We start from the raw sequence: 23,713 nt of genomic DNA, 5'->3' as shown, positions 1-23,713 counted from the left end.
CCATATGCTTGTTATGTATAAAAGGACGGGGAGAGATTGCAATGGCATGTTACGGACATAACTTAGAAGCTTGGTAGCCTAATCAGTACAATATGTTTTAATATTGATTAGGTCAGTTCAAAGCAAGATTTGGTGATTAGCATTAATTATGGTGTGGTAGACAACACAATTGTCAGATAATAAATGTCTGGCTGATTTAGCCATGCTTCTCGCCCTTATGAACACACGACTGCTCAACGAGCAAAATGCAAGGCAGTACACAATACCATAACAATGTCACTACAAAAGTAGGGGAATTGTCGGAGGGGCTCGCTTTTTCTGTATTATACACGTTTAATGAAACAGGACAGACAATTACCCCAAGGGGAGCATGGGGGACATTATTTGTGGTTTCTTAACCGTAGTGTAATGATTCTTAAGATGCAGTTAAACCACAAATATTATACCCTACGATTTCCTTGGCATAATAGTCGTTAGGTTTCATTACTTGTGAACAATGTCACTACGCACATCTGAGATGCCAAAGAGCATCACAGGAAAATTAGGCCTAACCAAAAGTGCATACAAGCAGAAGACACGGTGGTGGTATGTACAGCACTTTATTTACAAACACCTCCCATGCAGCAGCAACACCTCCCTGTTGCAGCAACAGAAAAACAAAAGGCTGACCATTTAGGCTGCTTGATATACAGCAACAGCAGTTTCTTTGCCCTTAATATAGAGTGAAATAATACCACTATAGAGCGAGTACCAATGTAGCACTTCAAAGCACTCGCACACAAAATAACGGAAATATTTCCACGGTGAATTTAATGTGCCTGAAAACAAGAATGACTTCTTTTTATGATGACCAAAGTGTGCAAACATGTAGACTAGAAAGAACTGAAAAAAGACAAATTTCTTTGAACAAAAACAGCGACTTATGTCCACAGAAGGCTGCCTGCATGCACATTAATGGAATAAAACCTGCCGTCAGCACTCTGTTTGTCATAAACGATGGCCTCAATTTCGAATATTAAGCCATGCTGGTTTTAACACTCACCTCTACAGGCCTCAGAAGCACGCTGCATGTGGCTTCAGCTAATGTAACACACAAGACCAGCAAAACGCAGTTACTATGCAGTCCTTTCGGTGCACATATAAGTACACTGCTTCATAACGATATTAATCTGACTGCAGCACACATGCTAGGCCGGCCCTACACTTCAACATGAGAGGTCAGGTTAAACAATAAAACATGGCATTTTAGCAACATAAAAAACATTCACGCAGAAAACTTGCCATGGTTCTTATTGGCAACCAACAACCTGACTCTCCATAAGACAAGGTTAATTTGTGATCAATGTCTTTCACAACTGTAATATCAGCAAGATATAAATACAGCACCCACACAATTTTCAATGCACACAACCGGTGGGCGGCAGGTGTCACCGGTGAGTCGCAGCCACTCGTAGGCGACTTACGGTCGGTGTCGTCGTCGTAAGCGGCTGCCGCTCCAGCACACTGAGGATCCTTCGGAGCAGGCTCATTTGTTCGGCGTGCCTTAGGTCCCTGCGACGTTCACGCTCGTCCCGTCTTCGTTCACGCTGCTCGTGCAGTTCGTGCAGCCGGTCGAGCAGCAGCTGCTGGTCAATTGCCGAAGTGTTCTTGCGCCTTCTCGAGCTCCGTCGGATCATCTGCTGCTCGTGATCACCCATTGCGGCCAGTTCAGCCAGCAGTTCTGGTTCGTCGTCCTCGGGCTCCTCCTGCTGCACTTCTGGCTGCAATTCTTCCTGCTTAGGCTGATCGTCCTCATCCTCAATCTCTGGTTCTTCTTCCTCCTGGGTACATTTAGGAGCAAACATCAGTGCATACCACAAAGACATAAATAAAAAGAAGACCAGCAGCCATTCCACCAGCACTCACAGCATATGCTGGTTGGTTTCAACGAATGATTATTCAAGAGTAATCTAAAAGCACTGTAAAAGTCACAAGAAACGTAATAATGGCAGTCTGGATGTGTTGGTTCAGCATATTTGAAGTTTAAGGCATGACGACGACAACGGACAAAAGGGAGTGGCGCTCCGTGTGTGTGTACTCTCCCTTTTGTCTGTTGTCGTCGTCGCGCCTTACACTTCAAATGTCATGAAAGACAGTACATTAGCTGCCAATTAAATGTAAGCAAGCTCCAGCAACAGTAATGAAGCCGTATCGCCATGCAATTTTGTTCAGATTATACACCAGTGACTGTGTGACTTATAGGAGCATGAACACTGACACAGACACTGCTGGCATGTAGGCACCACTAAGCTATTTTTTACGACATTTACAATTCACGACATTAAATATTTCCAAGTGTTATCACACTACGTTCTGTAGGAAGGATCCAAAATAATGCAAAGCGGTTTTCAACAAACTCCTATGAAATTAACACTACCTTCACTACTCTGAAAAACATGCTCTGCTGGGACACACTTGATACCCATTTTTCTGTATATATGTGTTCATTATTAAATCAAACTGACTCGAATAATTTCGCCATTAACTGTTATGGTCATGTCACAAAGACATGACCATAACAGAAAAACACGCAAAAGCTTTTGCCGAACGAAAGTACTTCAATCGTGTTTCTTTCGCCGCAGGATTGAAGAATAGAAAAAACTGCCTCTGATTGTGGTGTCGACAAATGACAAAGGCTTTGTGAGAGAAAAAATTCGTGAACACGAGGAGTCACTGCAGACTGTCGCTAGCTCCAGCAACACCACGTGTTCACAAATCTTTCATCTCGTCAATCTTCCATCTTCCCCTGATCTGCCTTTTTTTCTTGGAAGACTTTGTGAGTGTGCTAAGATGGCATACTTGTGATGGCGCATAGCATTTATTCTGACTTGCAGAACCTAAGCCATTCGTGTGTTTACTGTATGTGTGTTACTCTTGGTGTGTTCACCTTGCAACTATTATTTGCATTTCTTCCTATGTAACATCCCTGTACAGCAATGCCTTTGGGCAATTTGTATTGCCCTGATAAATAAATAACACTTTATTGATGTATTTAGAAACTTCAGCAGCAAAGCCTAGCTCTAGAAATACTAGTCCAATGTGCCATCAAATTGACCACATATTCTCCCCTGACTTGCCCAAAACACCAGTAACTAAAACCACCAACAATCCTATGTTTCCACTTATGACAATTACAGTAGAAATTACATTACGAAATTACAACAGACACAATCTTGGGAAACTGTTGTAAACAGAAATGCCAATGTACATCATGGCAAGATTAAAGGACAAATACCTAGTGGCAGCCCTAGGGCTTACGTTCGGTTGATATGACTTGTCTATGTATATTCAGTTCTAGTATTGCAATAGCAACATGTGACTACAAGTGAATAATTGGAACCCCCAAAGTAATTCCTTTAAAAGTCTTTCGAAGTAAAAAAGAACTAATGGTGTAATAATCACCTACTGTACATACATAAGTATAAAAAGGCACAGCCAGTTTCCTCATATCACCTTAAAGGACACCAGTTTCGGTGCTTTCCAGGTAGCGCAAAAGAGTTACAGTCGGTCACCTTCAGCTATACCATACTTTTATCTTAAACTGAAAAAATCTGGTGCAAAGAAGCCAAAGCGAAGAGTATGTATTTAATTGAAGAAGCAGTGTAGAAGATGGATCTCGCAGGACAGTTTATATCCCCACCTTTTTACAAACAACATGCTCACATAGTTGACAACGCAACTAAGCTCACCACCACGTGTGAATTCAACACGAGGATCTTCCCTGACATCAGGGGGAGCAGATGCTCTGTTAGGGGTGCTCATGTTGTGGCATGATGGAACACATTACACAAAGTTACAAAGACAGCCACTGCTTTGGCAGGATATTGGTATGATGAGTTTTGTGTTGTCAGCTCGCCAAAGTTTCACTCACGCTGACTTCTAGTGGGCGCAAGGTCGTCTCTCTCTTTTTTTATTATTTATAAAAAATGTAACCATTGATTCAACAATCAAACCTGCGTCCTCGAGCTTAGCAGTGCTGCACCTTACCTGTTAGGTTACCATGATGGGTTAAAATACAGTATTTATATCACTGAAAGCAAAGGTGGCAGTCACACGGTATCACAAACTGAAGTGAATACCCAGCAGACAGGAGCTGTGGTTGAAGGCCATGCAATGACTGTGTTGCAATAGCAGCCAATTTTGGTCTGCCCAACCACACGCTTATCTTGTAGTAAAATCTGAGAAACTTCCTCTCTCCCACCCTATCGTTATCCCATCGAGTGCTGAATGGCTGCCACTTTAGCTAACAAATTATCACACACAGTGCGTGTACGTGATGTCTGATACTATACGAGTGCTGGATATTAAATTTCGGTGACGTGAAAAGCCTCCTGTCCAAAGCTGTACGGTGACAGTTTCATCTCCATTGACATTTAACACATCAGTATGACCAAAGTCCTGTGCTGACATTACAGTGTTTGTGGGATGTGTCGCTTTGACAAAATTAGGCACGAATTATCTTTTTCTTGTCCCCTCGGTTTGTTTTCTTCCTATTTATATAGCGCAGCTTTGTAGCCGGGGAGAGCTCTGTGCAGTTTGGCCAAGTTATTTTTACAGCGAAAGCTGTTATGAGATCATTTCACCGGCTGTTTTTGGCGCCGTAGTTGTCCGCCGCCGCCGCCGGTGTCCGTAACCAGTATCGCTCGAAATAAGAAAAAAAAAATGAAATAAGAAAAAAAATTCCAGGATGGAACGAGGTTCGAACCTGGGCCCTCTGCTTGGGAGCCCAGTATTCAACCTCTGAGCCATGCCGGTGCTTGGAAACTGCTTTGCAAAAAGGTCCTATACAGGCTTCATGTCGGGAAGGAACCACATTAGCATATGCAATATAGCGTGGTAGAAGAGTAAAATAAGCACCAAGCGTCGCACAACGCGAATTCTGTAACCAGGCGTCACACAATGCAAATTGCGCAACGAGTAGGTTGTTGAATGCTTCCAACCCATTACAAAGGCCTCTGCCATAATTTTTCATCGTCATCAGGCACAGCATCAACAAAGTGCGTTAATGCCTTACATGCCTTTAGCAGGTACCAACGCTCTCTGTAGAATGACGAAAAATGGCACAGTGCCTGCTGCCCTACTTCTCAAAAACTACAATGACTTATAGCGTAGTGGGTTCCTCGCAAGTGCACTTGTATTGGTTGCCAAGGAAGCCCATAAGCGCCATGATCCATTTCTTTTTTCTCGGTCGACGCGGGCTCTCAGTGTTCTCCCCCCCCCCCCCCCCCCGTCTCTCATCAGCCACGTCAACGTATGTTATACAGCATGACGGGAGAGGGAAATAGTGACCAGGCGTCACCCAATGCAAATTACATAACTGGTGGGCCGTTTAAAGATTCCAACCCATTACAAAGGGCTGAGCCATAATTCTTCATCGTCATCAGTCGTTGCGTCAACAAAGTGCACATAATGCCTTACAGACGTGTAGCTCGTGGCTCGCTTCTCCGCAGAATGACGAATAATGGCTTAGTAGGTGCTTCCCAACTTCACAAAAATTGTGATTTATGGCGTAGTGGGTACCTTCCTAGTGTACTTGTATTGTAGCCCCAAGAGAGCTTAACGGGCTCAAGAAACGCCGCTCTTCCAGCTTTCACTGTGACTGTGCTGCGGTTTCAGCGCAGGCCTGGCGTTTTTTTTTTTTTTTGCATACGGTAGTGTGTATTGCTTGTGTGCCAACATTCACTCAAGCAGATTGAGCAAACACAGCACACATAGTTCTCCAGCAAGACCTTGCTCTTCCGGCCATTCCACTCAATACCTGTGATGTGTAGTGCATGACATGACACCTATGCTTTCATGATGATGGTAACATGCTTTCTCATTGTTTTTATTATTAACTGCTATACAAAGCAGCGAAGGCACTGTATTTATATCAACTAACATCGAGCAACATAGGCACAGATCAACGACAATGAGATGACCTGGTCACATGTAAGCACTGTTGACTGTTCTTTTTTTCCTCAGCACTGGCATGTAAGTTAAGCTGAAATAAAATAACTGCATTGGAGGTATGGACACAGTATTCCACTGCAGTAAATCATCTTATGTGCCGAGGATTCATGGAAAACACCGATATACCTGAATCATGCAGCAAGCAGACGCATCCGCTGCTGGAAACTCACACATATGCAGATCATATGGCGAGATAGGTCTATTGCTTCCACAACACTGAAGCATACAGAGGACTACAGGATACTCACTATTATGTCCTCCTCCTCCCCGTCCTCTGCTACAGCGGCCTTGTGCAGAAGGATGCGAGCCCTGGCGAGTCCAGTGGTGCGCCCTTCTCCATTGCGCCTCTTTCGGCGCATGATGGTTTTGTACCGGTTCTCGCACTGATCTCCTGTCCGCCGCTGCCCCGTCTCCTCGAAGATGTGCTCGGCAATGCGCTTGAACATGTCCTTCTTGCTGCGGAACGTCTTGTCCGGCCCAACCTGCGGCACGTAGCGCACGTAGTTCTCCAGCAGGACCTTGCTCTCCCGGCTGTTCCACTCAATACCTGCGATGTGGAGCGCATCATGTGACACACAAACCTTAAAGGGGCCATGACACGCTCACACAGCAATTTGTGGTTTTCAGCGAAAAATAGAAGCAGAGGGTCTATTGTGCCTATACATATATAAAAAATGCAAGCAACATGAATCCACATGAGCCACGCATTGAGAACTATGGCAGAGAGAGAGCTTAGGTAGCACCTGCGTATAACAGGAATTCCAGTAACTAGGAATTATACCAACCCTAACACGCCAATGTATTTACATAATGAGCCCTCTAGCCAAATTATACAAATAATGTAGCACACACAAGACAACACAACACACCAGGGGCGTAGCCAGAAATTCTTTTCGGGTGGGGTTCAACCATACTTTATGTATGTTCGTGCGTGTGTATGTGCATGTGTATATATACGCAAGCAAAACTGAAAAATTTACGGGGGGGGGGGGGGTTGAACCCCCCCCCCCCCGCTACGCCCCTGCAACACACACAAACAACACGAATGCAACGCGTTGTTTGTGTGCGATGGAGCCGTGGGGATGACCTGTAGAATCGCCAAACGGACCTCCCACAAGTGTCGACCGTCCACGACCAAGAGCGAGTGCCACTCCTGATAGCCCAGTGCAACCTCGCTGCCAGGTGGTGCCACCGTGAAAACACAGTGCCCTCTCTTACACAGCAGCGAATACAGCTGGGATAGCGTTCATGGTGAAGCCGGCCCACAAGACACGCAAGTGCAATGAAGTGGAAACAACTCCTTAGGGGGTGCAAGCAGCCCGACAAGACGTACATCAACAAAGAGAAATAATGAGACTTCACTCACCACCATTGCGAGGAATCGCTGACACGTCTTGGATCACCTGTACAGGCACCAGTGTGGTTCCCTGTAAGCTTCTAGCATTCTCCACCTGGATCACCATCTCCTGCTCGCCTGCAATTATGGTAGCAGTGAACACAATGCTGAGCTCTGCAAACTTATAATCGTGAAACTAGGTTGTAAAACCAACAGAAATTCCACAGCCAAGAGGTGCAGAGTGATATCTCAGGAAGTGCTGCAATAGGGGCTAGCTGACTACACATTGTCTTGGACAATAGCACAGTAACTTAGGGACAAATGTGAACACACAACACAAATTAAAAACTCTTTTAAAAGAGTTGTTAGTTTGTGCTTCGGGTTGTCATATGCTCACGTCTTTTTTTTTAAGTTACAGCGCTTTAAAGTTGTTAGTGTTCACATCTTCATTCCATTGAGTGTTCGCATCCATACCTAACTTACAGGGCTATTATCGAAGACAATGATATCATTTCGTATCGTACACACACTGATACAGAGTTATGGTATACACACAGGTAACACCAAGTGGGCTGACATTCCGGCAATGTACCTTGGAATATGAACGGTACAAAATATGAAACAGCAGGCCCTTCTTTTATGGATGCAAAATAGTGCTCATTCAATCCCTTTAGTTCATAGCAGCACGGTGATCTCGTGTCGGGAATGAACTCAGTGAAAGGCAATTTGCATGCCCAAACTGATAAAGGCAGATTATAGTAGTCAAGTACAACATGTAGTCACTCGCTAGCTTTCAGATGCACTAAACGTAACTATACCAACTTGAATACACAGCAATTACCTCACAGATGTGCAGAACAATCATGAAAAATTTTTCTCACAATGATTGCAATAAATAACGTGGCATCACCAGAACAAGCACTCTCGCGGTGTTAGCTCTGATGATTTATTAATTCATTCATTAGTAAGTCTTAAATGTTCTGAGGCATCACTGGCACCACAGGACACCTCATAATGGGAAACAGCAGATTAATTCTGAGCACCAGTGCGGGAGCACTAACTGACCAGTAGCCACCCAGATAACCAGTCCAAGCTTGTGGACCGAGTGAACAGGACGACGAGGCACCATGGCTTCCAGAACTAAGGTGGGCCTCCCACCATATGTGGAAGCATCTGCTCAATAAACACTTACTCGTCATCACCATGTTGTCAAAACCCAGTTCCACTATGTTAGTACACCACAGACTTTCAAGCATTTTTGCAATTTTGTTGAGAAAATGTTCTCATAGCTCACCAGGCTGACTCAGACCTTGGCTCCTTTAGAATGCAATGAAATCCTTGTTTCTCTACAAACTATCAGTCAGCCTTGAACTATTTCTGTCATAACCTTATGAAAAAGTGCTACACTCCATTCTATAATTAGCACTCAATGCTGAAGAGCCTACGCTAGCACTGTGGTGACTAAGGGACCGGAGTTGTTTTTGATGCACAATGCAGTTGCACTTGTTTTTGATGCACAATGAATACAACAAGGACTTTAAACAGACTTTACAAAGACAACAATGCGGCGCTCACATGCACATGTTGCTGCGTGCAGCACATCACTGTTTTGTGTGATCACTTGTCGAGCTGTGTTAAAAAAAAACCTGATCCTGCCTCTGACTAGGCGCTGAAACATCTATCCTAAAAATTAACTATCATGTGCTCGAGCAAATGAGGTTCCCAGATGTCATAATTATGTCACAAGCTATTAATTGTAAGAGAGAAAGCAAGGTATAAAACTTTTCTGTCAGTACATGCTTAATAAGTACACTCGACTAAAGAGTGGCCAAAGTTGCATTTTGAATTTTGACAAAAACTGCTCGCTTACGGAAGAAACCAACTGTCATGTTCTCCCACTCATTAGTGCCCCTGCTCAATCAGAACGAAATGTTGCAGGCGAGGTGCAAACTAGAGGACGGCTGATGAAGTTAAACACTGTGCTCATCCTAGATCTTTTTAAAAAATTATTTTGGCAATATATTTCTGAAAGGCACATTACCCCTTCCAAAGCATTTTTAACAAAAAAAGGTGATTTAGGGCCACATATATAAAAGGCGATTGGGGGCTACATTGGATATATTGAGCAGTTTTGCACTCATGTTTATTTTTATTACAAAGGGTATTGCGAGGGTATTCGCATTATATTATGAAGCGTGCATGTCAGGAGCCTCCCGACATGCACGCTTGCTCACATTTTCTGTTTGCGTGGGCTGCGTAAACTCTCGGCACTGTTCTGCAATTACATTGCAGTTCTTGACTCCAGTTGAGGGCAGCACTTCTTCAAAGGCACTTTAGATTTTCCCATGCAATTTGTAGCACGTGCTGCTGACTGGATGCAGACGCTTTCTGTGCGGGCATCGTATAAATGGGACTCGCGTGCATTTAGTGAGTTCAACGATGATTCTAGCGCAAAGAGGACTTCATTTTAGCGCCGCACTCCATATACAAGACTACGAATGGCAACGGTAAGGACAGCACTGTGTGCAGTGATAGAAAGGCGTCAGGTAAGAGACTGTCTTCTATTGAAAGACGTGTAGTGCAAATCCTGGCCTCCACCTTGGCGAATGCTTCGAGCATTACCATACTAACTATGCTCAAGTACCGCTGGTAGCCCAGGGTACAGAGAAACAATTATCAAATAAATCCCCCAACATGTTTTTTTGTACCTGAGCATTTTTGTCACATGACAACCAAAACTTGTGCCTCCTGACTGGGACTGCATATTGGGTAAGGGCGTAAGACCGCAAAGGGTTAATATGTACTGTCAGCCGCAAAAGTTTGCGGGATGTGCAGCGCGTGGCAGAGCGGCGGAAAACTTCATTGCTGCACCACCTACCGTCAAAAAGCGTGGTGTTGAGGCTATTAGCTGAGGCAACGGTGCGTTGGCGGAGCTAATCGCGGAGGCCTTCGCCAATAGCCTGAACAACACACCGTGCGACAGTAGGTGGAAGCCAACTGCAGCATATCTACACAAATTTGCACTGCTATGCTTGGACGGCTGTTATGCTAAGGGACATTTTAAGGTTTATCTCACGCGGTTTATTTTCAATGTTGTGTACAAATGCGTATACTAGCGCATCATAAATGTTTTTGGGTTTACTACAGGCGAGACTCTGTAATAAAATTACGCGACATTTCTTGCGGCATGTTGCATCATAAGTGGGTTCAGCTGAGAAAGAAAGTGGCTCTTGAAAGTGAGGAAAATGGCACTATCGTTTGCAACAAGAGCACAAGTGATGCTTTTATTAGCAGTTATGTTTTCGAAATGAACAGCCTCGACCACAGGCTGGCAGAACAGACCGTTTTTTTCCATTCAACACTCCCCTGCCTTTCTTTCACTTCTAAGTTTCTCTCTGCACACTAGGAAGCTTGTAATGAGGCATGACATTCATGCAGTTTTTTGAAAAGCATTAGTGGTGCTCATACACTTTCACTGGAATGTGGAGGGGGTGAACGTGCTTAGAGTGAGAAAAGCAGTCCAGTTACAAGAGGTTTCGTGTGAAAAATATTTTTGCAGGAAAGTTAATTTACAGATGTTCACAAAGCATACACCAGGGCGCGCTCACTAACTGGCCCAGACCTGTGACCTAACAGGTCAGAGGTGCAATCAGGAATGGATGTAAATCAAAGGACTGTGGGACGCCTCGCGTTGGGTGCTCACGGAAAGACGACAAATGAGGCTGTAAAGGGCGATATGGGATGGGCAAGTTTTGAGGCAAGGGAAGCTCAGAGCAAAATAAGGTTCGAAGAAAGGCTAAGGAATATGAAGGACAGTAGATGGGCAGAGAAGGTGTTCCGTTATTTGCATAGGAAGAGCGTGGACACACAGTGGAGAAAAAGAACTAGAAGGCTCACTAGTAAATATACGGCTGGTAGTGTAAGCAATATGTCAACAAAGAGCGTTAGGCGAAAGGTCAGACAGGCGGAGAGGACTTACTGGACGGCAGCTATGGAGAAAAAACCGGCTCTGTGTAACTACCGAAAGGGCAAAAATGAAATAAGGAGGGAGGCATTTTACGATAATTCAAGGGGAAGCGCTTTACCGTTTGAAGCGAGATCGGGTTGCCTTAGAATGCATAGTTATAAAGCGAGAGTCAGTAAAGAAGAAGAACAAAGCACATGCTGCGGGAAAGATAGAGAAACCGCGGAGCATGCTCTGATTAAATGGGTATATCCACCCAGGTGTATGTTTGGGCAAGAGCCTACATGAAGCCTTGGATTTTTGGGACAACAATGGAAAGCTCAACACACCCGCCATTGAAATAAGTAAGAGACAAAGTATTGGTGGCAGAAAATTAGAATTACAAAAATAAATATTGGAAAAAATAAAGACATTCTGCCGTAAAGGGCAGAGAACTGGGCTAAGAATTTACTTTTTTTTTCCTGTAGTAAGATATATTTAATCAAAGTAGAGGCATTCGGCCAACATTAAAAAAAAAGAAGGGAAATTTTTTTTTTTTTTTTTTTGTCGAGCCTGGTTGCACACTTGTCACCGCCCCGTTATAAAGGGGATGCTCATAGCATCCATCCATCTATCCACCACTAACCTTTACAGAACCTGTACAGGCTGAAACCATAAGGCGCTTTACCAAGAAAGTGTGAGAACGGGTGCGTGAGAAGGAAGAGGAAATGTGGCAGCACACAATGAATGGCAAAACCACCCTCAAACTCTACCGCACATACCGTGGTACCATCAACACAGTTTGTCTTCACGAAAACGGCACCAGGAGCTCACTTCTGTTTGAGGGTCGCGCAGGCGCACTTCAAATCCTCACATACAGAACATTCGATCATGCAGTGGCTTCGGTGTTGTGTCGCGCGTGTGGCCGTGCAGACGAAACAATTGTGCGTATAGGGGGTATGCACTTGACGTCATCCGCGAGGAGCGCTAGCAGCGGGGTCGCCATTTTTACGGTCCACGCACTCGCCGCACGCGCAAAAAAACTCCCTGCACGCGCTGTGTCCGAGATCCACAGGCCACAAATGACTAAAGACCTCCGGAACACCTCCTGCACGCCGACTCATGAACAGTACGGACGGCGTGTGCGAACGGACCTCCAAAATGGCGCGGCGATAGTGTTGCCGCCTTGCGGATCAAGGCTCAGTGCATACCCCCTATTGTGCTAGAGTGCAGTCAGATAGACCTCCCATGCGCAGAGGCATGGTGCACAGCGCTGGGCTTCGTGGGCAAACATGGTGTGGGCGATCCACGAGCTGCAAATGTGACGATGCGGAGCCTTGAATGCTGGAGAGCAGTGGTTATCTCTCAACGGAGGAGAGCACAGGGTGGCCCGAAGCAGTGTAGTCGTCTCAACAAGCGCAAGTCGAGCGTGCCTGTGGGTGTTTTAGCGTATTCTGTTTTTTTCTTTGTTTGTTCGTTTCTTTCCTTTCCTTTTGCTGGGCCTCTCCAGTGTGATGTGTCTTTTTTTTTTCTTCCTCTTGTATATATGTGCTAGGGTGTCACTACACTCGCCCATTAGGAAGGAAACCATAGGTGAAGAGTACGGGGGGGCTGGGGGGCTTGGGCCCCCCCCGGACTGCCCCATGGGGAAGCAGAGCCCCCCCTGGTGCCGGCCCAGGGTATTTTTTAAGAGCTTGGCTTAGATCCCCGGGTCGTCCTGTCTGGCAGCTATTTCACAGGAGGCTGTTAATTTTATGCCTGCTTCTTTTTCATTTAAGCCATTTAAAGTTCGGCACATGGGCCAGAGACAAGTCAAACATTCAATGGAAAAATGCCCCTCAGACGGATTTTTACGTGCAGAATATGTTGTGCTGATGAACAACTGAAGCGATGACTTAAGCTATGACAAATTAAAAAATTCACCGGTGATTACGATACTGCATAAGTCGCTGAGCGCAGCCTCGTGTTCGGGCAACGCCAGGTGTGTTTGATGTTTTGGGTATCCGCAGTTGTAGCAATGTAACATTCGTTACATATTGCCACAGAAACTGCCAGCGCTCGAGTGCTACGCACACTGTATACTCTGTGCATTGCAGCTGTCGCGAACCAAGTGAAACGCCCACAGCCCCGTTACGACAAGCGAAGCCAGCCGCAGTGCACGTGCCAGCCCTGCATGCGCACGAGCGACACAGGAAGAAAGTGAGGTTAGAGGCCAGTATCTCGTGATATCGACAGACTCCGCGTTCGCTCTCCTTCGTCCTCGTTCGCGCTATCGGTTACGCCGCCGACGCCAATGGCGATGTCGCTCAACGCAGGAACGGACGCCTAAGAGCTGCGCTCTATTATAATTGTCTTGAACCCCGTAGTGAATGGTTTTGAGAACACAAAAATGATACTGAGAATACAAAGCAATCCCGACACAGTCAGTCAGTGAACGCTTTCGCACAAAGTTACTCGCCAATAAAAAAACGGGTAATTTCTTGGTTGCCTACACATTGGTACCCTTCGGCATGCCTGCTTATAAAAGTGCCGAGAAAAGATTGTACGCAGTTTTGATTTATCAGTAAAGGGCTTTACTAACAGTTCGGCCACCAATGAGCAACTCCATTACTCGTCCAGATTCGTAACCGCAGCTTCGCACAAGGTGTAGTGGTAGCAAATGGTATTTGCTACCATCTCAGAATTACTTTTGGCCATCTTGAATTGAACTCACTGGCATATAATTAAAGCTTCCCGTGATAGCGTTAGCCTACTCTCTCCTGTGTGGCGCATGTTTTAACAAAGTAAAGTCTAAGCCCACGCATTTCGCAAATCGATTCTACGCGACGCAGTCAACGAGTCAACGTAAAAGGTCGCCTACGCAACCTTTTCCGCTTCGAGCCAATAGTTACGAGGTGGATCGATGTCTTTGTGTAAACAGAAAAATAAATCTAGGGTCTTCCACTTACATATCTTCATTACGATATCGCGGGCACCTAAGAGACTAAAGTTACATTAAATTCTTTAATTTGGAAGTTGGACTCCTCTCTCACACACTCTCTCTCTCTCTCTCTCTCTCTCTATATATATATATATATATATATATATATATATATATATATATATATATATATATATATATATATATATATATATATATATATATAGGGAGAGTGAGAGAGAAATGTGGAAGAGCAAGTCGGCCCCCGCCCCCTCCGGTAAAATGAAAACTCTCCGCCTATGAAGGAAACAGCAGCAAATCATCATCACAAACGCAGTGGTGCACACACACCTGTGCAGCATGAAAAGAAAGCTTGGTCTCATTGCAAAACCCGTGGGTTGAGGTCAAGATGTACAAGTGGCCCATGTCGGCAAAACATGGGTGCGTGAGGAGGAATCGGAGTGGCGTGCAATGGAAGAGAAATCCACGTTGCTCGCATATGGCATGGAACGCCTATACTACAACAGCGGTGGCAGTGCACTTATTTTTGAGGCACGTGCAGAAGCGCTGCATACACTGGGATACCGTCGCAGGTTCGACACATCTGCTGACGTAACCCAAGCCAAAAGCCGAATATGCAGTGTTGGGGAGACTAACACGGCACACCTCGTTTTCTGTTTCACTGGTTTATGCCCACATCATGTAGAGGACACCACTCTCCCACTGGCAGTAAAGGTAGCATATACAGTAGTAGCAAACGTAGCATATACAACTGGCAGTGGGATTTAGAAGTGATACCAAAGGGAGGAGCAGTGGTGGCCAGAGCAGAGCACATTACAAAACAGAGATTGGCGCAGTGGTGGCGCAGACAGTATGGACTAGTGTAAACGGTGTAGTTGATCTACGAGGTGACATTTGACGGCAGCTGCGAACATGATTTGTGTGTGTGTGTGTGTGCGTCTATTTCTTTTTCCCTCTCTCCTTCTGAGTTTCTGTTCCTCCTTTTCTTTCCTCTACTTTTCTTTTGGTTAAGGCACTTGAGATATACCTACCCACTACAAAGGGCATGACTAATTCATCAGTGTCAGTAACAGCTGACCAACTAGCTGCCTCTCGTGGAATATGCGTGTAGCATCTTCTTCGCTTGTTTCTGGTTTGTTAAAAGAAATCATCACAGGCTTCACAGTACAGTGGGTGAAGAAAGAACATTTTCCCCAGAAACGATCGTATTAAAGACTTTTCGAGAGAGCATTTGCTTTGCGCCTCGATTTCCCGGCGTCAGATGTCGCAAATCGGGTGAGTGTACAACGTGAGGTTGGCATTCTGGTGCATAATTCATCCGCGCGTTTTTAAAGCATGAACAAATTAAAAGCCAGCCCGCGCTATGCGGCAACACATGTCGAGCACCAGAACACATCACACATGGTACGCACGGCGTTCGCAGAGTGTTTTCAACGATAACCAGAACGCCTTTAGATACCAAAACACACACAGTGCACACGCGAACTGTACCACGGTCACACCCGTCGCACGACCATCAACATGCGACCATCATGGCGCCCCGAGTGCCACCCGAACCGACCTGATACACTCGCACGGGCCTCACCTTCCATGCAGACGCTCAGCAGTTGCGGCTGTTGATCGCTCTCCTCCATGTTCGGAAACGTGAGCGATGACCAAATTCGAGGCTCCGAGTGGCAAGGCACAGGTGACACACTACTCCACGTACGCTTCTATGCACGAGAAAAGGCCTAACAAGCGTGTGCTCCGAGCGAGTGCAAAATGGGCGCTTGCAGTGGGCGAGGGTAGAGCGTGCGCGTTTAGCGACCACTGGTGGCACCTGACGGCTGCTCCCAGTGCTCTGTGCCGGAGTCGTTTCAGGACGGTTTCCGAACGCAGGCAGCGGTGCTGGCGGTGCGACACAGCACCGGTGGGCTAGATTGTGCTCGCATCCGGCGCATTCGATCCCGTCCGTAGTTTTCTAGCTGATCGAGCAGCGAGAGAGCTCTCTTGTTTCCCGCTTCCGCGTCCGCGATAATTTTGCGGACTGAGGCATGGTGCCTGTCGTCGTGATAACAACTGTTCACCTTTCTTTGCTCGGCAAGTTGTTGCTCGAGCATCCCACACTTCCAGCGCTCGTACGCGGCTTGCCTTCGGAGCTTCGCCACGAGCGACGACAGTCGACTTGATCGGTCTTCGCTTGCGATGTGGTGAAGGCGCTTCTGGTCGAGTTCGTCGTCGTCTGCACTAATGGTTTCGTCCGAGGTGCGTTCGGCCACCGCAGCTTTTCTCTTCCTCGGCTTTCGATCTCGGCGAGGCTCTGTGTCGATCGGTGGTGGCTGATCTTCGAATACGGTCGGCACAACTCCTGGCAGTAGTCGCTTCAAGCGGCAATCGGACGTATAATCTGTCGGAAGGAAGTGCTTTCCACAAACGAGGGTCGACGCCGACTTGTCATTAATGACGAGGTTCTCCAGGCCGATGTTTCTTCTCCATCGTGAGCACAGCTCCTCGTCGACTGGAAACTCGTGAAAAGAAACATTTCTCGACCTCCCGCTAACCGATTTACAATAGGGGACGCAGCAGTGCACCATTGTAGGGTTGCGTAGTACATTTAAAACTGTGCGGCATGTCACATGTTCACCGTTTCATGAGCAGAAAATTAAACGTCGCCACCCATCCAGAAAACTGGCTTGACTGACCGCTGAGTGACTGAGTTGACAGCGAGCGCCTCCTTCTTTAGCGCCCCCTAGGCACCCTAGGGGAGGCCACAATTGGCGCCAAATTAGGATACCCGGATACCGCTGGCATCGAAGCACTCTACGATCAATGCCCTGGGGTCCTCGTTTCCGGAGCTGCACCGGAGAATGGAGCTCAGTGGTGTGGCCAGAAATTTTTTTCGGGGCTGGTTCAACCATATATATACTTTATGTACACCCGCCCACAAAAGTTTTCGGAACTTAAATGCGAATTTCTGCTCTGTTAGTGCATGGCACTTCTAACCTAGCAGGTAGGTGCGTAGGTCGCAAGGACTACTACAGGCTGGAACATCTATTTGGAGGCTATGCTCTCATGTAAAGCGATAATATCCCTTTTTCGGAAATTTCGCGTTCCGCAAACTTTTGGGTGGTGGTGGGGGGTACGTATGTGCGCGTGTATATTACACACATGCAGAACTGAAAAAGCGAGCTCAAACGGTAGGAGTATCGTCCGCAGCCTAGCAAAGGAGGGTGAGGAGGAGGGAAGAGATCTCATAGTATAGCAAGTGGTGGGAAAGGGAAGTGATGCGAGGGTGAGGCAAATGGAAAGGAGGAGAGGGTAAAGCACAGCATAGCCACATATAGTATATAGAGAAATGGTGTGAAAGGGAAGTGATGTTAGGGTGAGGAGCAGAGGGTAAAGCAATATAGCATAACCATGTATAGTATAGCAAGGAGTGAAGAGGAGGAAGGGTGTAGCGAAGGCGAGTGGAGGAGGGAGGTGAGTTGAGGTCAGAGAGATGCAGGTGGTGAAGAGGAGGGGAGAGGAGGTTTCTTTAGCGCTAAACCATGTCCATATTCACCTAGCTGTTCATCACTTTGCATTTCATCGTTGAGGCTTCCCCTCAGCTCCACTGTACATTGGACCTTACGACGTTAAATCAGTTAAAGCCACACAACTTTTTTTTTTACATATCTCTTCTATGCATGTGATGACTGCGGATGTTGTGATCAAACGTGTGAAAGATATGATACCGCTATAACAGGAAAGATGTCCATCCTTTCGAAAAAGCATACAGAAGGCATGCAAAGGAAAAAAAAAGAGGTGTTTCTCACAGTTGTATTTGGCTTCGGGTCGGTGGGTTTGGTTTCCCATGTTGCTTTGTTAGTGCAAAGTGTGGGAAGACCTGTTCTTAGCATGCTACTAAGCATGCCACGAACACTAAGCATTACCTAAGTGTTCTGTCATCGCATTACAAGTCGGAAAAACAGCGAAGGAGGTTTTCATACTTCTCTGCAAGTTTAAAAAAAAAACAGGCTGCCAGGAATTTCAGTGTCTCTCTTTACAGCAAAACTTGTGTTATCTGTGCCAAAATGGGCAGTTCCAATATATCTCACAGCTCCTTTCAGGGACAATTTGCAAGAATCTGCAAGACGGCTTTCCTCCAAAGCTTTTTTTTTTTTTTTTCAACCGAGCCCTCTTGTTCAGTAGCGTAGCCAGAAATTTTTTCGGGGGGGGGGGGGGGGGGAGGGGGTTCAGCCATACCTTATGTATGTTCGTGCACCCGTTTGTATGCGTGTCTGTATATCATACTCATCAGCCTGACTATGCCCACTGCAGGTCAAAGGCCTCTGCCATGTTCCACCAATTAACCCCATGCTGTGCTTGCTGCTGCAACATTATACCCGCAAATTTCTTAATCTCAGCTGCCCACCTAAGTTTCTGTCTTCCCTTCGCGCATTTGCCTACACATGCAAAATCTAAAAGCGGGGGAGGTTTAACCCGTTCCCCCTGGCTCTCATTCGCAGACTGCTTTTCTCGCTCGTTGCATTTTTGCGGCTTCCAGTTACAGTGAAGGTGCGTCCCCCGAACGACAGCCTCCTCATTCTCCATGAGGGGGTTGGAGAGGCGACAATAAGGCCATAGTAATTTCTTAAAAGCATTAGTAGTGTTATTCTCATGCCTTAATTCACTGGAATTAGGAGCGGCAAAAGCACAATGAGCAAGTAAAGTAGTTTGTGAACGAGAGTGCTGTGGTTAAAAAAAACTTTGCAGGAAAGCCATCATGCAGATTTTTGCAAATCATCCATTCTGTTCATAATTAAGGGCTGCATTTTTGGGAAGGATTGCCATTATGTTGCACCAGTCGCAGCCAGAACAAAACAGACATTAAAATGAGGCTGAGGAATAAGTGGACCTAAGGACAGCAGAGTTGAACTTAGCTGAGTTTGTTTGAATTTCAGAAGTGATATTTAAGAAACCATGTAGGTGTAAGGAATCAACGCTACCAGTAAGAACCTGTGCACGCTTGAGCTGCGCTGCTGTTCCATGGAGGGTGGCCCATGTTTTGCCACGAGTGGTTGCCGCTCTTGACATCATGCAACACGGCCCTGAGCTTGCGAGCGGTGACTGCTCATCCGTTTGTTCTCATTGGCTGTGACGAACAGCTCCAGCGCGACATCTTCATGGCTATAGCGCCGTGCTTGCTCAAAGTGAAGCGGTGCATGAGACCTAGGATTGCTATTCTGCTTCTTAATACATGGATGAGATAACTCTGCTATTAGTGATGGTGACATATTCTGCACCAGCAAAAATTTTTATATTTTGTGGTTTCATTCCTAACAAGGTTCTTATTAGCAGTAAGAGTTAACATTTTCTTTCAATCAAATGCCCTGCTCTTGAAAACATCTCGTAGGCATCTCTTTATTGTATGTTGTGGACATACAATAAATTTTATATGTGCATTGCTTCGGTTCCTATTCGTTGCCAAATATTCACCACTTGCGCACTTCTTAGAACCGCAAAGGACATTGTGCATAACTGAACAGATCTTTCATGTTTATGGTTGAGTCGGGTTTTATTTTCTTTCAAATGTTTCCAAGTGGTATGCAGATAGAGAGGAGGATTCTGTTAGTAGCAGGCAAATCTAAATTAATGTTTGATTATTCAACTCCTGTGGTAGTTTTATATGTGAAGGGAAAGGAAAAAGAACATACCCTGCATTCAAGAACTGTGTGCTTACTTTTCAACTTCACAGAGTAAAAGAATGTCAACACGAAAGTGCAAATGTAAATCTACATCCTGTGTTCACAGCAACTTGTCAATCTACAGCTGTAACTCAATAATCAAAGCATTTCTAAGCAGGACTGTTCGTAGATAATGCCGTTGCGCTATAGTGCTCAACGCTGTTGAAGCAACAGGCGCCTTGTTCACTGGTTCAAGGGTGTATGTATATGTGTGTGCACGTGGACACGTAAGCTTGCAGTCCATCACAGCCATACACGACCAGTAGAAATTTGAACTCACACTGACAAGAATATGCCAGTGTCATCTGCTGTCGGCAACTGTAATTTCACCTCGAACACCTTCGCTTTGCCGAACTTTTGCCAGCACTCAACAGATGGCAGCTTGTCCAGTTAGAGCATGCATCTAAGCTGCCCGTGCGGCTCCAGTATACAGAGCTATTTGTAACCAGACTTGTCTTCCATGCACCATTCGTGTGCGGCTTATCTGCGCAGTGGCACATTATGGCTTGAGTGTACGGAGGCCCTAATACAGACTGAGCTAATCTTGTGAGGCATATTTTTTTCGCTGCCTTGCCATGTTTTGTGTGCAACACACAATTAGCACTAGATGTAGAGTATAACCTCAGTTTCTGCAAATTAAAACAATTCCAATGAAACTTCTGAGGACATTTGTGACAGTGACAAAATGAAAAAGAACACCTGTGTATGTGGCTTGCACGAGTTGTCACAACACCAGATGGTGATTATTCTCAGCCTTCTAATTTAGCAGCCACCATCTCGAAAGTTGCTTCCTTGTGTCAAAATCCATGTTAGGCTCGGGCACAGTGACTGCCTTGCCGAGCCTGTTCTGTAACTCTGTTGCCCTAACGTTTCTGAAGAGTATTGTGTTAACATGAACAGCAGCAAAAAAAAAATCATAAGCCGGATTGATGAAATTAAATTTGCACTCAGTGGATTTACAGAAGTTATCCCTCAGCATTCCTTAGACATTTGGACAAGCAGCTTTCACTGTTTCTTCATTCCTTAGCCGCATATGTCACAGTAAGCACCCACCATCCTTTCAGATGATAGCAACAGAACTCTAATTTTTGGTTCAAGGAGTTGAAGCAATAGCTAGGCTATGGTGCACACGGTACTAGAGAGCTCCGGAACTTGGTGACACATTCTGTACCAAACAGCATGGGTTTGCTCAGCCGAACCAACTAGTGGCAACTCTGGCATCTGCCACCAATGCTCCCACATTCAGATTTGGATTAATTTATGCAACGTGGTGTTATGTGCCCCAGAACAACATTTAGACGAATGATGTAGTAACTTAAGTTGGGTGTCACATATAGAGGCACACTGAATCCTGCTCCACATTTCAAAAGGAACTTTCACCATGATCAAGGGCATAAAGTTGTTTTGTAAATGAAGGAAGTGTCCAGTGTAACATTGCTGCGCACGGGCACACCAGTTGAACCGGGCAAGAGTAAACATCGAAGCCGTGTTAAATGATAGCACTATCGGTAGCTTGTGCACCCTGGGTGTGAATCGTGCAATAAACTACGAGCACACATCTGGCTGTGATTTTGGGCAAGTCTGACAGCTCATGCACGTGAAAGGAAACGGAAACATGCCTCCAAGGCTGCACCGTTGTGCCTGGCTGAGGAGCTGCAAACAACCAAAGGCGCATCCAAGGTGTTCAGTGAAAAGTGCTGCCACATTTCCCTCACAAGCAAAGACAAGCAAAGAGGGACACACAGACCACAGCACTGACACTGCACTAAGCCATGCCCAGCCAGTCAACTTCGGGCTGTCTTGACCCTATCGAGACACTGGTCAATGGTGGAATGACATCTATCGAAGACATGCGAAAATGCCATGAGTTCCTTGTTCAAGACGTACTCTTCGCTGATGAAACACCACCTCCTGAACCCTCCGGAGCATTTTTTCTGGCTAGAGAACACCTTGAGAATCAAAAACCAACAGTATTAAGAAAAGAATGATTCAGCAATGAAGACCAGCAAAAAGTCATGGCCTTTCTCGAGAATTAAAAAAAAAAGGGAGCCCACAGCCAACTTCTTTTTCCGTGCCTTCCGAATCTGCAACACTATGCCAAATGACAGCCTGAGCATGGAAGCTGTGGAAGATGAAGCGATATTTAGCGCAAAGTAAAACAAGGACTTAAAGGGAGGACAAAACATGTGCGCCTGTGGAAGATGACCAAGCTTTTGCACTGGCCGGAGACAATATTCTGTCACCAGTCAGACATCATTCGTGTCTATGCTTGCAAAGTATGCAAAAAATCTAATTTCCCATGCTACCTATAAAACTACACACTATGCGTTGCCGCTGTTTTTGCCTGTTGCACACACCCCTGTAGCCTACATGACTACAGGTGCATTGATTGCATACAGTTTGAGACTGCCTGGCATATCGATAATTTGGGAATGGTGCCCAGAAATGAATTCAAAACACTGGATGGTTGACTGCAGCCTCACAGAAATGAATGCCATCAGAGCAACTTTTCCTGAAGCACACGTTGCCATTTGTGATTTTCTATCGCCAGCAGGCATGGGAAAGGTGGCGCAATCGCAAAGAAAACGATGTTGATGAACAACAAGTACTAGATTTCCTGCGCTAGACTGCTTGAGCTCTGATGGAGGAAGAACACTATGAATCTCTTTGAATGATATCGTAGATGCCACACGAACAAGCCTGTATTGCAATGCTACTTGACTATGAAGCTGCCTTGCACAACTTGCAAGCTTCATCTGCCTGGCAAGACAGCGAGCAACTTCAGCATTATTTTTCCTGCCAGTGGATGTCACTTTGGCAGAGTTGGGTGATGTGCTCTTCAACCGATCTTCCAATTCACAACGACCAATGAAACTGAGGCGCAAACCAAAAAGCTCAAGAAATGCTATCTTAAGAACTGTTCTGCATGCACGTTGCATCTTGGTAGGTCTCACTGCATGATGCCCCAACCAACCATTTCTTCCCAGACTGTGGGAAGAAATTTTGTTTTGCCAATTTTACCTCTACCCGTCTTACAGGATGTTTGATGCATTGGTTCTTTTCTGCTTGCACAACTGACCACCAGCACTGACTAAGCATGTCACACAAAGGGTACATCACACTCACAAGTTTGACAGTGCCGTTCTGTACAGTAGGACCTTGCCGATATGTTTTAAGGGACCTGACATGAAAGAAAGGCATTGGAAATTCCACTGTCTAAGTAGTCTACATTGTTATTGCACTGCTGTGTACTAGATGCAGGTTGAGTTCTATCACTGGAAATGTACTGTGTAAAGGAAATCCTTTAACAAAGGCCAAAATAAACAACCCAGTACTGCCACGTTGGCAGGGGGGTGAGAACGTAGTCAAGCGGACAGTCGCTTTTATTCTCACCCCCTCCATCAACCTTGTATTGGTGGAAATAAACATTATTATTATTATTATTATTATTATTATTATCTGCACATTCAAAGAACAATCTGTTGAGCACTTGTAGTGGCTACGTTTTGTGGCATGCACTGATGACGATGTTGACGAAAAACCCCAGAGCGTGGTGCATGATACGCCGAGGCAGCCATACTTCCAGCTGTGAAGAAACTGTCTCACTGCATAACATCTCAGGCTAGCCGCTTTGTCTTGTATATAAAAGCTTTTCAAGTCCCCGTAAATTGTGCAAGTCTTTATTCGGACATTACAATACATTACTTTGAGTACAAAATTGTCCCTTTGCAGCCGTGCCTCACTCACTACCCAAAAGTATTGCTTACTTTTGTGAATGGTTTGTTTTGATCTTTCTT

General features: G+C 45.6%; 1 protein-coding gene across 2 annotated transcripts; it reads right to left on the bottom strand.

Annotated features, from left to right (window-relative positions):
- Positions 1–587: 587 nt before the first annotated feature.
- Positions 588–23,177, bottom strand: LOC119383977 (uncharacterized protein F23F12.8). 2 transcript variants are annotated; one of them, XM_037652261.2, is made up of 4 exons: positions 23,043–23,177; positions 7,358–7,465; positions 6,240–6,538; positions 588–1,820 (listed from the first exon to the last, which is right to left on the bottom strand). In XM_037652261.2, the coding sequence occupies exons 2-4, from the start codon at positions 7,452–7,454 to the stop codon at positions 1,428–1,430; spliced, it is 789 nt and encodes a 262-aa protein (XP_037508189.1). In that variant the 5' UTR covers positions 7,455–7,465; positions 23,043–23,177; the 3' UTR covers positions 588–1,427. The 2 variants fall into 2 exon arrangements, with proteins under 2 accessions (XP_037508189.1, XP_037508188.1); XM_037652260.2 differs by lacking the exon at positions 23,043–23,177 and adding an exon at positions 15,797–16,016.
- Between the last annotated feature and the right edge of the window lie 536 nt (positions 23,178–23,713).

This window comes from Rhipicephalus sanguineus, chromosome 2 (genome assembly GCF_013339695.2).
Source record: "Rhipicephalus sanguineus isolate Rsan-2018 chromosome 2, BIME_Rsan_1.4, whole genome shotgun sequence".
In the NCBI taxonomy this organism is placed as follows: Eukaryota; Metazoa; Arthropoda; class Arachnida; order Ixodida; family Ixodidae; genus Rhipicephalus; species Rhipicephalus sanguineus.
This window is presented reverse-complemented; position numbering and strand designations above follow the sequence as displayed.